The 13,327-nt window shown below is 39.3% G+C and overlaps 1 protein-coding gene across 1 annotated transcript in view; it reads left to right on the top strand.

Annotated features, from left to right (window-relative positions):
- Window positions 1–13,327, top strand: part of ADAMTSL3 (ADAMTS like 3) — a 408,397-nt gene that overhangs the window by 281,441 nt on the left and 113,629 nt on the right. The window contains 1 exon segment of the mRNA XM_026448334.1: window positions 9,791–9,920. Coding sequence (XP_026304119.1) covers window positions 9,791–9,920 — 130 coding nt within the window.

Here is a 13,327-nt window from a genome sequence, read left to right as displayed (position 1 = left end):
AGTCTGCTGTCTTCAGGAGACCCATCTCACATGCAGAGACATACATAAAAAGTGGTTGTACAGTCAGGTGACCCCAAAGGGGTGAGAAGTTGGCCCCCTGATGATTTATGCAATTTAGGATCCAAAAGGGAGTGAAGGAGCGGTCAGCAGGAGTCCAGATAGCCACTCTTGAGGGCTCTGTTGAAAGTAAAAAGATAGAAATAACAAATAAGAAAACTATATCTTTTACTCACATGAAGGAGACTGTGTCTGACCAGGAATCCAGAGCTCCTGTCACCCCATTCTTTGATCCCTGACTGTGCCTTGCAGCCAGCTGTTATGTAAAGAACTTGGTGCCTGAATGTGCTCTGCTCTTGGTCTAGCCAATGGTGGGAAAACCACAAGGAGCTACTGTCTTAGAGCTCTTGGCTCAAGATCATGCTTTACTCCTCCCAACAGTCTTGAGCCCATTACTTGAAACTCCCTGTCAAGTTGTGGAGCTCATGGCCCATTCATTGTGCCTGAACCCCTCACTCCTGAGCCTGAATTCTCAATCCTTGTCATTCAGTCTCTATGACTTGGTTGTGTCTGTCTTTCTCTTTCCTGTCTAATTCAACTTCTATACCTGCCTATCCTTGCCACTTTTTGTATAACCTTGCTAGCCTGGCAGTAAACCCAGCTGAAGTGGCATGTGCCTTACCCCCAGGCTGCCCCTAAACTACTGCCTTGCAGACAGAGTTGCACATGTGGACTTCAGGTGTCTTAGCTGCCTCTGGATTCTTTCTCCCTCTTACTTGCTTCTGTCTGGTTGCTAAAAGTCCATGCCGTCTAGCTAGGAATTTAGTCTCTCTGGTTTACTTGAACCTTAAATATCTGCTCTATCTCTTCCCTCCATAGCACATTGTCTGGGTTGCCCCCCACACTGCCTTGTGTCTGTTCTTGCCCAAGCCAAACGCCTGCCCGCTCTTGAGTTCAGAACCCTGGACACATTTGTTTGTTGTTGTTTTTGTTTTTTATGTCTTGGAAACCTCAACTCTAACATTCCCTTGACAATTTGGGAACTGGTGCTTTCTCTTGATGGGTGGGGAAACCCTCTAGAGATAGCCACTGAGATGCAAAGATGGTCCCCTATTCAATCACAATAATACATGCCTGGAACTTTCTACTGTATGACTACAAAATGCCAGCTGTCTCCATTGCTTCTGGGCCACCACATTGCTGCAGTCTTACTAGAGACTTGGAGCTGTGTCTTTCATTAGGATAGCAGAAACAAGTCCAGCTGTTGCTTGCACACCCCAACATCTACCTTGTAATCTCAAGCTTTTAAGTGCTGTTGGTAGAATCCTTGTTTTTGTCTTCTCCTGACTGGCAAGATCCCCTCAAGTTGGGAAAGCATAGCATGCTGGGTACTTGGAACTCAGCAGACCAGTCAGAGTTGCCCAAAGAGAGATGACCAGGTAAATTCTAATTCAGCTGAGAGAGACTGCTGTTAGACCTCATTTTTGGAGCCTTTTACTAAAATACTAGAATCTACCTTGTGTTCCCAGTACCCACTGAGATGGCCTTAGATTCCACCTCCAGGATGGCCGAACTCATGGGATAAATTTCTTTCTTTCTTTTTTTTTTTCAGTAACAGCTTTATTGAGATATAATGCACACACCATATAATTTATGCATTTAAAGTATGCAATGTAGTGGTTTCTAGTTACAAAGCTGTGCAGCCATTAACATAATCAATTTCAGAACACTTTCCCAAAGAACACTATATCCTTAAGCAGTCATACCCCATTTTTCCTCAAACTCTAACCCCTGGAAACCACTACTGTCTATTATGGACATCGCATATAATGGAATTATATAATATGTGGCCCTCTGTGACTGCCATCTTTCACTTAGCATAGTGTTTTCGAGGTTCATCTATGTTGTAGCATGTGTCAGTACTTCATTCCTTTTTATGGCCAAGTAGTATTCCGTTAATACAATATTTTACCCATTCATCGATTGATAGAAATTTGAGTTGTTTGCATGTTTGGGGTATTGAGTATAGTGCTGCTGTGAACGTTCATGTATATGATTTTACATGGACATGTGTTTTTATTTATTTTGGTTATATACCTTGGAGTAGATAGAATTACCTTTGAATCCATTTAAAATATGTTAAGTTTTTTGACACTTGACTAATTGAGTTTGATTATCCTTAGTGGCACTGTGCACCTTTTGCCCTGCTATGAGAAGAGAAACTGCCTTGCATCTGTCAGAAATGCAATTCAGTATTCAGATGGATGATGTTAAGGTGCCCATTTGCTTTATGATATACTCTTGTGTATCTGGAGCACATTTTACAAATTTTAAAAGAGCTCAAGTTGGTAGCCTTTTACTACTCAGGTAAGCAGCAGTTTAGTCTTATAAGGGTATATTTTATTGTTTAATCCTGGAATAATATTATTGAAATGAACCTTGGATACCTACTAACCCAGATTTTGTAGTTGGGGAAGCTGAGACTCAGAGTCCATCATAAAGCCAATAATAGAAAATGAATAACTTGATTCTCTTTCGTTAGAGAAGGCTGACTGAATTATAAGTACATGTAATAAGCTTCCTAGCTTTACAAAAAGTAATATTTTTAATTTCTTGAGTTCAAGATTAAAGTTCCTTATAATAAATAACTAAATCCTATAAAACTGAAGAGCTAAGGCATAAAACCAAAATCCTTTATAAAGGCCGGGATGGAAATTATGGATGAGGAGACTCAGGCCTGTAATCCCAGAACTTTGAGAGGCTGAGACAGGAGGATCTCTTGAGGCCCAGGAGTTCGAGATCAATCTGGGCAACATAGCAAGACCCAGTCTTTAGGAAAAAAAATGAAATAAAATAAAATAAAGGCTGGGAATTGGGTACCTGCTCTGTGTTAGACTCCATGGTTCTTCACCAAGTTCTGCACTAAATCTTCAGGGATGTAAAATAAATAGAACATATTCTTTGCCTTGATGGAGCACAGCTTTTGGTTATTTTGGTTTTACTGTCCTAACCACACTGCTTATAGTCAGTGGTACTTGCCTCTGTGATCTATTTCAATGTGGTTAGGTAAGTTCAGCTTCCATAAGTCCAATAATGTGTGAGTTATGAATGGGCTTTTAGCCTTCACCCAGGATAGCAGAGAGGGTAAGTCTACAATGGCTGACAACCACAATAAAATGAAATTTACACAGGCATATATTTATTTCTTCAACATTCTTATTTTTGCTAGAAAAGTAATATACAAATTACAAGTTTCTGAAAAGATAAATTTTGGTCACATTCTGATATTCTGTATCCTTATATTTTCTAACCTATCTTCACATCATACAGGAAATAAGAATAAATCCATTTGTTGTAATTACTGATGCTTAAGATCCTTGCATAAGTCTCTTTTCACATTGGGGTAGCAGCAGAGAATTCTTTTTTAATTCCTAAAAGCATGAAGAATCCAGACACCAATCTCCAGCTTCCAAAGTGTGTGTAGGTATTTATGTATATGTATGTATGCATGTACTCATGCAGCAGTATCTGTGTGTGTACATACATCACATGCATGCACACACATACACATGTACATCCTGGAAGATGTGCCTACCTTTTTAGTACCCTCTGGTAAGGTTTTATAATTTATTACATCATAAACATTCCTTACTGAAGTTCTTCTTTTATATTTTATATTGTTTGTTGTTTTTATGACCTCATTTTTTTACCTTTATGTTTTTCAACAACACAGGCTAGGAGTATATATGTGGACATTTGAGACCTGACCCCAGTATGAACCCCAGCTCTGCAACTCTCTTTGTGCTGTCTGTTTAAATTTGTAGAGGTGTGGTTTATTTTGCTGTAATGATAGGAGTCATACGTACCTCATTAGGCTTAATGAAATAATTAAATGTGATTATTAAATAAGGTGATGTTCAAAGAGTGTTTAATAACAGTGTGTGGTACATTGTATATAATAAATGTTAGTGGGATGACTATTTTACAATATAATAATAAAGCATTCCTCTTATATTGGAATGCTTTGATTATTTTTCTTTTTAAAAATCTGACTAAATTGCTGAACACTTTATACTTCTAATCATTTTTCAGCCTATTTTTATTTTTCTAAGTAAATGATCATCTGCTATTAATGATGATTTTATCTTTTCCTTTCCAGTAGTTATTTAAGTTTCACATTTTATTGGCTTGTCTAGAATTCCAGGAACAATTGTAAATAATGTGGATAATGCCAACCTTGTCTAGGTCCTGTCAGTAGCAGAGATCTCTTTATTGTTTCATTTAAAAACAATGTTCTACAAATATTTATTGTATGTTTCTATGTGCCAGGCACTGGCCTAGGTGATAGTGACTCAGTTGTTCCTAGCTTTGGAACTGAACTCTAATAGGGAAAGTGCATTCATCACATAATCATACTCACATGTATATGGAATTACCACTGGTTACAGCAATTGCAAAAGAAGTATATGGTGCTATGAAAAGGGGCATTTGACCTAATTACACTTGAATTTAAATCTAAAAGATGAGGCATTAGCTAAACAAAAGGGGGTTAGGAGAGGGTGGCACACGGATAATTTCCAGCAGAAGGAGCCTATGCAAAGGCCGGCAGAAGGGTGCATGGTACATTCCAGGAATGGAAGAAGCCAGGCACAGTTGGAGTACTGAGAATGAGACAGGGTTTAATGTGGCATGCTGCTAGACAGGAAGGCAGAGGCCAGACGATTACGGCCTTACAGGCTATGTTGATTTGAGTCTATCCCAACATCAATGGGAAGTCATTCAAGTAATTAAAGTGGGAGTTATGTGACCAACTTTTTATTTATTTCAAAAAGGTTAGTCCAGCTGTATTGTAGAGAATGGATTAGAAAGGATAAGGATGTTGTGAGAGCGATCACATAGGAAGCTATTGCCTATTCCAGGCAAGAGCTCGGACCGGAATGGTGACCATGGTAGAGATGGAGTATGGTGGATGACTTTGAGAGACATGTAGGAGATAAAAGGATCTGTCACTGGAGTGCGTAAGCAGGAGTGTGATGGCAAGTCTGAGTCCTAATTAAGATGCCTCTCGACTTCCAAATGGAGATGCTAAGTAGTCAGTTGGATGTGTGAGTCTGAAGTGAAGCGGAGTGGTCTGAACTGGAATGGTACATTTATGCATCATCTGTGTATCCAGGGATTGAAGCCAGGGGCATGGACAAGAATTTTCAGAATACTATGAGGAGTGCAGAGGGTCTAGGACTAAGTCTTGAGGAAATTCAACATTCAGTGGCTGGGTGAAGGACACTAAGCCGCAAAGGTCTGTGAGAAGAGATCAGCGAGATATGATGAAAGCAGAAGTCTGTGGTGTGGTGGAAACCAGTCAGCTGTGTTGCATGCCATGCAGAGGCGGAGAGGAGAGGGTTCAGCATTGGCACTGGGTTCAGCAATGTGAAGCCACTGGGGACTTAAGGAAAGGTCATTTCAGTGGAGGAGCGGAGATGGAAACCAGATTTGAAAGGGTTGAGGAAAGAATGATAAGTGACAGAGTGGAGATGAATAGAGGAGTTTTGTTTTGCAGCAAAAATTGGCCGTGTTAAAGAAGACAGAGAGGAGGAGATGACTAAGATCTCCTTGTGGGTTAAGGCAGATCTGTGTGGGTGTGGGTGAAGGATGGTGTTATTTAATGTCGGAGACCCTTGGGTACATTTAAAAAGCAACAAGAAAGCTCTAGAATGAAAGTGAAAGACAAAATAATAAATAGGTTTTCTAAGAAGATGGAAAGGGATGAAACTCCAACACAGTCGTGGAGATCAGTCTTAATTCATTGGAAGGGCAGCTTCTAATTGTAATAAGCAGGGAAAAGGCTAGTGAGGATATGAGAGTAGGTGGGTTTGTATGCTTATAAAAGGAAGTTCCCATCTGGTCATTTCTGTGCTTTTGTGCATATGAATATTTGCTGAAAGTGATTGGTAGGTGAATGACAGATGTTTGAGGTAATGATGTAATTTTATTATACTGCTGATTATAATATGCTATTATTTAATTTAGGACTATATATAAATATATATGAATGATACTGATGCATGTAAATGTACTCTATTTTGCATAGTGGAGTACAAGAATTCCTTTCTACAAATGGTAAAATGGGAATGAAGATTGCATTGGTATGGGCTCATTTGAGCATACTCCCAATAGAGATGTGTTCCCGATATGGTACATTAGCAACTGCCGTTTTGTTTTCTCCAAATCCCTTCAAATCATGACAGGCCTCGAGCTGTAGTTTCCTCCAGGTCCTCTTGACATAATTGGTCACTTCCGCTCAGGCTCCAGTGGTTTATGATGCCCTTCCTAAGGCCAAATGGCTTTCAACAATCTTTAATCTTTACCAGCTGGTTCCTAAAAAGAACTCACCTATTAGAAGTGCTACAAAACTTGCATTTTAACACCAAAAAGGATACCTTTGGATCCATAACATATTTTGCTTCACCCTTTTTCATTACCTGCTACTTTACAGTAGTACCCCTCCAGTCAAACTAGCTAATCAGCAGAAAGAGAAAAAAATTAACTCTTCTTTCCAATATGATCCTAGGCCTGTGTGTATGTGTGTATTTTGGAAACAAAGAACATCATTATATATAATATAGCATTATACAAGCCCACACTGTATGAAGCAGACCTCTTTTTTCCTCGTATAGGTTTAGGTATCAGGTTTTAGTAGTTTTGTGAGATGAACTGGCATTTTATATACCTTTAAATAATTTTAAATAGTTTATATTATAGACATCATCTGTTTAAAATGTTTGAAAGTGCTAGTTCCTACAACTGTCTAAATCTTGTCCTGTTTTTGGGATTGAGGGAAAGCATCATGGCTCCATCTTTAACATTATTTTTAAGTTTTCCCCCACTTATTGTTATATTCAATCCAAGTTCTTATAATAATTTTAAAATAAATTACATAATTTAGATTCCCTTGGGACAAAAACCATCCATTTCATGAGGATACTGAAATTTATTTTCTAGAGTTGTTCATCGAGTCTGAAGTGGCTGTAAGTCTCCCTGTTCTTCCTTTTCCTGCCACAAATAATGTGCAATCTATTTACTCTTTGGCCTAGAACTTTATAAAAATTCTAATATGTGGAGTTGGTGAGTTTGATTGTTTATTATGCACTTATGTTGGACTATATTATAGTCAGAGAATGTTACCTGCATAATTTATGACTTTCGAAACTTACTGCAGTTTTCTAGACTAATAGAGGATCTGTTTTTGTTAATGTTCCACGGATGCTTCAAGAAAGCATATTGTATCTATTTCTAGGGCCCAAGACTACTTGATTTTTAAAGCAACATAATTTTCTTACACAAATTATTTATTTTACAACTTGGCGTATTAAATACTGAGTAGCACGTAAAAGGCTCTGACTATGGATTTTAAAAATCTCTCCTGGTATTCTTACACTGTGTGTCTGTGTGTGTGTTATGTTATTTGACATGTTGAAGTAGTCAAGACTGTTATTTGCAAATGGCAGAAAACCAACCAAGCAAAAAGAACATGTCAGCTTATTTATTGGCTCTGCTTCTTTTCTTGGAGTCTGTGCTTTTACGCTTTAAATATTAATTTATTTCTTGATGAAGGCTAAAAAATATGTATATATTTTGAGACAGAATCTTTCTCTGTTGCTCAGGCTGGACTGCAGTGGTACAGTCATAGCTTGCTGCAGTCCCAGCCTCCTGGGCTAAAGTGATCTTCTCACCCCAGCCCCCGAGTAACTGGGACTATAGGCGCACCCACCACACCCAGCTAATTTTTGTATTTTTTGTAGAGATGGGGATCTCACTGTGTTGCCACAAGCTATGTATATTTTTCTTTTTCTAAAAAAAGACTCTTTCATGATAACACTGCAAAAGTCAAATGTGAAGTAAGGGATGTTGCCTTATGCTACAAAAGGATTTTATTTGAAAAATGATGCCGATGTTTCAGCACTTGATGTATTATATTCTAAATTCATAATTGTAATTATTACCTAAATTTTGTTACAAGATGAGGTAAACTTATTTTTATAATTTTTCCTTTTTTAACTTTGATTTTTGAAAGTAAATGCTTAATCAAATATTTTAAGGTGAGAAATGTCAAAGTAACATTGTAGGACCAATGTATGGGATGGGAGATATTTCGTGGCCATTTTTGGAAAATATACTCTACTTCAATAAGTGTCCTAAATCAGCTATTAAACTTATAAATTCTTTTCCATAAACTTACTTTAAGACAGAAGAGTTTGTCATGAGTGTTGTACAGTTCCATCCAGAATGGGTTATAATGGGGCTTTAAGTCCCACTTATTCAGAAAATGTTCCAATATAGTCTCTGGAATAAAAATTTCTGAAGAATTTCTGTTATAAATTAAAATATATTTGAAAGTTAACTGGATTTTTCTCAGATTTAAAAAAAAAGAAACATACTAGGAAATGAACACTTAAACCTCTACAAGGTAACTAAGTTTTGATATTTGCAAATAAAACCTAGAGTTATTAAGTTGTAGCAATGCCTTCTTATATCTCAGGTTAGCCAATGTTTATTTTAAAAGTTCATAGAAGATACATGCAGATTTAATACTGCATCCTGCCATGGCAGGGAACATAAAATTACAACTGAAGACAGCAGGAGAAAATTTATTAGAAAGAACTGAACATCACAAATATGTATTTTAGAAGTATCTTTGGCCAATACTACATCCTATAAAATGGTTGAATTGAAACATGGCATTTGGAAAAAGAACCACAACCTTGTAACATAATGGAATGTACATTCTTGCATGAAAATGAATTTATTTGCATATTTCAAATACCATAGTCAGTTGCTATTACAGTTTGTATGTGACTTTTTAATCAAAAGTTCGATTTACATCTTGTTCCATCTGATTTCCCAATAATTTTTTTTGTCTCAGCAGACAAATAATACTGGTTGAGAACATAGGCTTTGCGGTCAGACAGACCTGTCTGGCCTCAAAGGGAAAATATGCCTGTGAAAGTTCACATTTTCACAAGCAGCAGTCTTGTACTTTTTGGCTGTATTGCATTTTAGAATCCCTAGAGTATGTACAGAAGAAAGATCACTGAATTAGGAGGCAGGGAATTTAATTTTTAGGCTTGAATCTACCACATTTTTGCTGTCTTAGTTTCTCTCTAGACCTCAGTTTCCTTATTATTAAATTAATAAAATGGAGGTAATAATGCCATTCTTTTGACCTCACCGATTATTGTGAAAGCACCTTGTACACTTTGCAAATAGGAGGTGTTGTTATTGTTTTTCCTAGCAGTAGAAATGTTACAAATTACAGTCATAGTGAACAGGAACTCAAATCATAATTAAATTTTTGAGGAGTTATGTATCTGCCAGATTTAGCACATTTGCAGTGATATAGAGAAAATGTTATTCTTTAGCAGCTGATTCAAAAATTCCTCTTGGGGAAACTATTGTGACTGTTTGGAAGAAACACCTTGATGGCTTATTTGGGGGAACTCCTAGCTTTGAGTACATTTGGAATACAGATAAGTCCAAGGGTGGATGGGGAGTCGGGATGCGGAGAGAGGGAGTAAAGGGACTGAATTTAAAAGGTGAATGAAGGAATATCGTAGACTAGGAGACTTTGGATAATGCAAAGTTGTTTGCTCCCATGTGTACTCTGAAATACATCCTGCAGTCCTATGATAGTCAAAAGGACAGTGTTCTAAGAATGAGAAGACCTAAGACTCTATTTTGTTTTTTCCACAATAAATGATTCTATGTCATTGCATTTTTTCCTCTTTCCAATCTGCAGGCCATCAAGAAGCCATAGCAGTGTGCTTACACATCCAGACCCAGCAGACAGTCAATGACAGCTTGTGTGATATGGTCCACCGTCCTCCAGCCATGAGCCAGGCCTGTAACACAGAGCCCTGTCCCCCCAGGTATGTGCTGTCTTGTGCTCCTGGTATATACCATGTCGGGGTGGTAATACCCTCCCCTGCAGAGAAACCCACCTAAGTGCAGACTTGTGGGTTCACCGAAGGTAGATGTGCTAAGCCTGCTTCAGCGCTCTCTTCTCTGCTCAAATTCTGCTCCAGCCAGATTCTTGCCTAGGTGCTCAGATGCAGCCATGTTGAACAGGAATGATCTTGAGGTTGACTTTTGTTTGCATTGAACACTAATGAACATAAACTGGCCTGCTACCTGCAAAACCATGAGATCAGTGGATTTGTTCTGTTTCTCCTCCCTGTTTCCTCCAGGGCACTTCTTCCCTTAACATCCCATCAGAAAGCACAGGATTTGCATTAGAGTTAACATTGGTACATAGTAGGTGCTTAATCCATATTTGTTGAGTGACTGTGTAATCTCCTATTTCATAGCACTCACACTGATGTGTTATTACCTTTCCCACTGACTTGCCTTGGATCTCAGGTTGTGGGGTGTAATGTCATAAATCCCAATGAGTAGGGGAGGGTGACCTTCTTGATCTCTTTGACTGATAGGTTTACCTTAAAAGTTAATCTGCTTTCTTGCTTAAGTCCTGATAAGATCCTGAGGAATTTTATCAGAAGAGAAGTAGGTTGTTCTCATGTTCCTGTGTCCCTGGTGCTGCTGGCTACAGAGGATGATAACTGAACATCATTCGTTTCTCACACAAGACCTAGCCCCCAGTCTTTTCCTTCATCTCTTCTTTACCTTTATTATCTTATGACCCCTCTTCTGTGAGAAGAATTAGTTGCCAAAAATGCTGAGCCCATTCCTAGTCACCACCTGCCTCTCCTACCTCTTAGTCATCATGTTGCCCAGCTAATGAAATCCTTTCATTTGCTAAAGCAAGTTCTGCTATGTTTAGGACTCTCAGTGATTGAGGGAGGTTATTGTATCCTCCTGCCATATTAGTCTAAGGATAAGTATATTTTATGTTTATTCAGAAAATAAGTTGTGCTTCTGGAATTCTCTTGACCCTTCTGATTTTGATTCCATGCAATCTGTTGGCTATGATGTTTCTCCTGCCTTGATGGCATAAGGGTGGTGAAGGTGGGGATCAATACGTTAGGCCCCCCGAGAAATCAGGCCCTCCACATCCTGGAGATGGGCACCCCTTCCTTGAGAGTCTTGTTCTCTAGCCCACACAGTCTCAGAAGGAGGCCAGTGTGTGCCTCATCCTTGGTGAAATCAAACCTGCCATGTAATGGGCATGGTGTTTTGTATCCATTACCGTATTTCTCACTTCCATTGAGGCCTACAGAAGTACTGGGAGCTTGTTGGCTTATGTTAGAGCCATCTTGCTATGTGTGGTTGAGGTGATGCTGTAGGGGCCTGTAGACTTACCTTAGTAAACAAAGCAAGGGCCAGAAACAGCACTGGGAAAACTGTTTCCCTTTCACCTCCCACTCCCACCCCCAGGCTTATGGCATTTCAGAGTGATCCACGTTAGAATGCAGATTGCAGAAGAGACAATAAAGGAAGGGTTTTAGGAAGGTTTGATGTAATTAGGAGTCAAGACTTTGTCATACTTTGTCAAGTATGTCCAGACTTTTCCAAGAATAGCAAATATATTGGAGCAGTGTTGAATATGTATTCACTTGGAATGACCCTTTAATCTTTAGAGAAATAGCACTTGTGTAATGGCATGTAGTAATCTGAATTATTTATCTATGTTTCTTAGTTTTTTCTATTCTAATATTGGAACCACTGAAATAGATACTTTTGGAAAAGCCAGGGTTTCTGTTTTCCTCCCTTGCTACATCCCTCCCCTGAGGCAGTGAAGATGGAAATGGATGACCACCTTCCTGAACAGGAGCAAGGCACAGGGAGAAATACAGGGAGGGGGCAAAACGTAGTTATATTTCTCAACATATTTCCCTATGACATTGGAACCATGTACTACATCATTTTGTAAACTGTTTTCTTAAACTTAATCTGGGGATGGGGCATGAGGTGGATGTTAAATAAACAGCGTTTCAAGAGCAGGAATACTACGAGGACCTAAAATAAATTGGTGGGGCAGGGAAGTGGGGGAGGTTGGTGCAGGTCCTTTGTGAGGAAGTTATTTAAGATGTAAACACAGGCAGGAATCTGCCAGGAGAGGTGTAGAAGAATGAGTGTTCTGGGCAGAGGGAACAGTATGTGCAAAGGCCCCAAGGAAAGAAAGAGCTCAGTGTGCTCAAGGAACTGGAGAGAAAGGCAATCAGTGTGTCATCAGATGAGATATGAATGGGCAAGGGCCACGGTAAGTACTTGGACTTCATCCAGAGAGTCAGTGGGAAGCCACTGGAGGGTTTGAGCAATGAAGTAGTACATCAGATTTACATTTTTTTTTTTTTTTTTTTTTTGAGACGGAGTCTTGCTCTGTCACCCGGGCTGGAGTGCAGTGGCCGGATCTCAGCTCACTGCAATCTCTGTCTCCTGGGTTTACACCATTCTCCTGCCTCAGCCTCCAGAGTAGCTGGGACTACAGGCGCCCGCCACCTCGCCCGGCTAGTTTTTTGTATTTTTAGTAGAGACGGGGTTTCACCGTGTTAGCCGGGATGGTCTCGGTCTCCTGACCTCGTGATCCGCCCGTCTCGGCCTCCCAACAGATTTACATTTTAAAAAGATTACTCAAACACAGAAATGGGGAGAACAAAATGGAGACAATTAGATGAATTATAAATTTTTTAAGAAAATTACTTAAAACTAGGGATCCAGCCCACCATAATTCCATTTGAGTGTCCTCGATTTAAAGCCTGCCTCCATGTGAATCTGCAAATATCATCATTTCCTTTTTACTGTTTATATGACACCAACACCTTTTTTTTTTTTTTTTTTTTTTTTTTTTGAGACAAAGTTTCTCTGTTGTTGCCCAGGCTGGAGTGCAATGGCACAGTCTTATGGCTCACTGCAACTTCCACCTCCTGGGTTCAAGCGATTCGCCTGCCTGAGCCACCCGAGTAGCTGGGATGACAGGTCAGGTGCCCGCCAACATGCCCAGCTAATTTTTTGTATTTTTAATAGAGACGGGGTTTCACCATGTTGGCTATGCTGGTCTCAAACTCCTGACCTCAGGTGATCCACCCGCCTCAGCCTCCCAAAATGTTGGGATTACAGGCATAAGCCACCGCACCCGGCCACCAACAACATTCTTCATCAAAATAGTTGAATCCCTTCTATATTTGTAGCCATGAATATCAATGCACCTCTACTGTCTTTTCCAAAACTGCTCGGTGTATCCATCAGAAATACTGCTTTCCCAGCCATGGCCCCCATGCTCCAGTATTTTGCAGAGCAGTTTTAAGAGTTCTACAGTCCATAAATCCTTTTTTCTTTCTTTCTTTCTTTCTTTCTTTCTTTCTTTCTTTCTTTCTTT

The sequence above is a fragment of the Piliocolobus tephrosceles genome, chromosome 6 (genome assembly GCF_002776525.5).
Source record: "Piliocolobus tephrosceles isolate RC106 chromosome 6, ASM277652v3, whole genome shotgun sequence".
Taxonomy (NCBI): domain Eukaryota; kingdom Metazoa; phylum Chordata; class Mammalia; order Primates; family Cercopithecidae; genus Piliocolobus; species Piliocolobus tephrosceles.
Note: the sequence above shows the minus strand (reverse complement) of the source record. Positions and strands in the feature narration are given on the sequence as shown.